The sequence below is a fragment of the Anarrhichthys ocellatus genome, unplaced genomic scaffold (assembly GCF_004355925.1).
Source record: "Anarrhichthys ocellatus isolate YVR2014 unplaced genomic scaffold, GSC_Weel_1.0 scaffold3785, whole genome shotgun sequence".
Lineage (NCBI taxonomy): Eukaryota > Metazoa > Chordata > Actinopteri > Perciformes > Anarhichadidae > Anarrhichthys > Anarrhichthys ocellatus.
In genome coordinates, this window is record NW_022283759.1 from 1,516 (window position 1) to 5,240 (window position 3,725).

A 3,725-nucleotide genomic window follows, 5' to 3' on the forward strand; every position below is an offset into this window, starting at 1 on the left:
GTAGCTTAGCCTATCTTATCGTTTATGGTATCGTATGATAGCGTAGCGTAGCCTATCTTATCGTTTATCTTAATAACGGCCGTTTCAATGATCATCTCTCACAGTCTGCAGCGATGCCTTGAGTTTGTTCGTGTTTCTGCTGACAGCAGCACTTCGGACCTCAGGTGCAGCTCACCTTGCTCACAGAGCTCTCCTGAGTAGCTCGGCAGGCAGAGACAGGTGAAGGAGTCCACTCCATCCAGGCAGGTGGCTCCATTCAGACAGGGGTTAGACTGGCACTGATCCACCTCTGCACAACACAAGTATTATGAGCATCACTCATCTGTCAGCACGGGGTCAATGCGGTCAGCTGTTTTGTGTGTGTGTGTGTGTGTGTGTGTGTGTGTGTGTGTGTGTACCTGTTTCACAGTGCCTCCCAGTGTATCCAGGTGCACAGACGCAGATGTTTTGTGTGTTCTTCTGGTAGCAGGATCCTCCATTGTGACACACACTGGTAGAGCACGGCAGCAGATCTACGTAAGGACACGATGATGTAAATACAAGTTAGTTTAAGTATTGATTCAAAGTTAATGTTTGTAGGCACGACATTAACAGACCGTCTCTCAGAAGTGTTTTTTAGTTTATGAACCAGTAAACTGAAAACACATTTATTCAGTCTGGCTTTTATGTCGTGTTTTGAACATTTTACTCATAAACAACATCTGATGTTAAACAATGTCTAACGTGTTTTTATGCTGTTGTTTAGTATCTACACATATTTATATTTTATTTAAATTTAATTTTACTGCTTTACCATGATCAATGCATTCACTTATTTATTTATTTATAAATGTGTCTATTTATCTATTTAGCCGCTTATTTATTTTCTTAACTTAATTTGTTGTGCATTAGTCTCTTAAGCTCTCTATATTTGGCTCATCAATCATTTGTAAAGCACTTTAAATTACATTTTGATTCGTGTCAAAACTTGACTGACCGACTGTCTGACTGACTGATTGGTTGATTGGCAGGTGATTTCACTTCCTGGCTCCGTATCAGACAGGTAGACTGGAGGTAAACCAGGAAGCTGCTGTAAAAACCACTGAAGAAGAAGTTCATGTACCTCTGACGTCCACCGTGCTGACTTCCACAGAATCCGCTGAGTCGGTGCTGCTCTCCGGCCGCTCCGTGGTCGAGGTCTCTCCTGGTGTCTGTGGGAGCGCCTCCACCAGACGAGAGTCATAGTCCACAAAGTCCTCCCCGGGCAGAGGGGTGGCAGCGGGATCAGGGACCAGAGCCCACTGGGGGACGGAGTGGGTCTTGTGGTCGAAAGTGTACAAGGGCGAGGTGACGTACTGCGAGGAGCTTGTGGTGGACTGCGCGACGCCAGGTTGGTGGTGGTCTTCAGTGGTTGTGGGCTCAGAGGTAACAGCGGGATGTTTCTTATCATCTGTGGCAGCGAGGACGTGGAGGGTCATGTCTGTGGCAAGTGTGGTTCGGTCTCCAAAAGTCACAGCTGCCACATCTGGTAAAATGGTAACAGTGACCTCTTTAGGGTCAACCGGACCACCCTGTGTCCCAGAAACCTCCCCCTCTCCGGACAGCTGCTCTGCACCTGAGCCCACCTCTGTGACCGGGTCAGCAGGTTGAGGTCGCTGGGTGTGGAGGGTGGTGGAGTAAACCGGCGGTGGCGTGCCGGTGAAGCCGGGCGTCTCCGGAGGATCTTGTCCCGAGGCCTCTTGTCCCGAGGCCTCGTCTTCTCCGGATGCCGACCCTTCGGAGTCTTCCATTCGGGTCTGTGTGGTGGTTTCCGGTGTTTCAGGGACAAAAGTAGGAGGCTCCGTGGCACCTATTTCTGTCTCGTCGGTCATGACGGCGGACTGGCTTCCTGCGGCCGGCGTGGGCGCGGCGTCGTCTGCAGAGCCCTCACGAGCGGCGCTGGCCTCCTCGTCGTCGCCGCGGCCCGCGGAGCCCTCCATGTCCTCATAGGTGGAGACAGGCTGAGAGACACCGGGGGACACCAGGCCTGGTGGTGATGAGACGGGGAGAGTATGCGGGGTCGTGGTGGTGGTTCTTGTTGCCGTCTGATCACCTGGTTCTTGAGTTTTGACTCCTTCAAAGTCATCAGGGACAACGTCTGGGTATGTGACCGTATGATGAGGGACTCTGTCACTGGTGTCCTCTGTAGGCGTCTCCTCTGCAGGCGTCTCCTCTGCAGGCGTCTCTTTTGTAAGCATCTCCTTTGCAGCTGTCTCCTTTGCAGCTGTCTCCTTTGCAGCTGTCTCCTTTGCAGCTGTCTCCTTTGCAGGCGTCTCCTTTGCAGGCGTCTCCTTTGCAGGCGTCTCCTTTGCAGGCGTCTCCTTTGCAGGCGTCTCCTTTGCAGGCGTCTCCTTTGTAGGCGTCTCCTCTGTAGGCGTCTCCTCTGCAGGCGTCTCCTTTGCAGGCGTCTCCTTTGTAGGCGTCTCCTTTGCAGGCGTCTCCTTTGCAGGCGTCTCCTTTGCAGGCGTCTCCTTTGTATGCGTCTCCTTTGTATGCGTCTCCTTTGTAGGAGTCTCCTTTGCAGGCGTCTCCTTTGTATGCGTCTCCTTTGTAGGAGTCTCCTTTGTAGGCGTCTCCTTTGTAGGCGTCTCCTTTGTATGCGTCTCCTTTGTATGTGTCTCCTCTGTAGGCATCTCCTTTGCAGATGTCCCCTCTGTAGATGTCTCTGTAGGTGTCTCCTCTGTGTGTACGTCTATGACCCCGTAGTCAAAAGGAGTCATGCTCTCGTCCTCCTCCGTCTCCTCCACCTCCTCTACCTGGACAGGTGTGGCCGTCTCAAACTGATCTCCTCTGGCTTCCTCTGGCACCTCTGGCTCAAATGTCACCTGATTGGATCAGAGAAGAGTTCTTTAGTTAATTTCATAAAAGAAAACTATGACAAAAAAATCAAAAAATGAATTAAAAGTATAATTTTCAGGTAAATACTTTGAGGAAAAGAAAAAACTAAACATTAATGTGAAGTGCTGATAAATGGTCACATGTTGGGAACTATTTTAAATCAAAGTCTTACTCAAAGACTTGAAATGCTTTGATATGCACACGAACATTCTGCTGTTACTCAGAATACGTTATGCAAGTAAAATATCCATTTGGATAATCTGAGTTAAGATTTATTCCATATGGACTATCTTCAGATTAACATACGTCCACCAGCGCTGATGTTAATCAGAGGCTGCATACAAACAAGAATATTAGTGGAATAATAATGTTCATTATTCAAGTGGACAGCTTATTTGGAAAATTGTCTTTTTTGGAATAAAGGCAAAAACACAATAATTTAGTGGACTGAATGAATATAAAAGCAGCAGCGAAACCTCTTGATCAAACCATGAGAACATGCACGTCAACATTTATTTATGGACCCAATTAAAACATGAATTACGTGTTGATTAAAAACTCCCCAGTGTGGTTGGTACCTCGTGTTTTCCATTGATGAAGCTGACACTCGGAGGCAGGTCGATGGGAGAAACATCCTGAGAATCCACGTCTCCGCTGCCCTGGACCGCTTCACTGGTCCCCTGAGAGAGGTCGGTGATCTGGGGGAACTGGGGGCCCAGTACAGGCTGGTTCAGGAGGTCCAGGATGTCGGACACTAGAGACAAACAGGAAATGGACAAAATGAGACGGCAAAGTCACGCAGACAAGTAAAACAAACGCAGACAACAAACAAAGCCAAAGACAGGAGCATCTTGTGCTTTATTCATCCA

General features: G+C 48.7%; 1 protein-coding gene across 1 annotated transcript in view; it reads right to left on the reverse strand.

Moving 5' to 3' along the window:
- The window catches only part of LOC116379142 (versican core protein-like), a gene marked incomplete at both ends in the record, with an annotated part of 5,136 nt that extends 1,492 nt beyond the window's left edge, over positions 1 to 3,644 (reverse strand). Inside the window, 4 exons of the mRNA XM_031841071.1 lie at positions 176 to 289; positions 399 to 512; positions 1,103 to 2,843; positions 3,435 to 3,644. Of these exons, the coding sequence (XP_031696931.1) occupies positions 176 to 289; positions 399 to 512; positions 1,103 to 2,843; positions 3,435 to 3,644 (2,179 nt within the window). The remainder of the gene's footprint in view (positions 1 to 175; positions 290 to 398; positions 513 to 1,102; positions 2,844 to 3,434) is intronic.
- Positions 3,645 to 3,725: the final 81 nt, after the last annotated feature.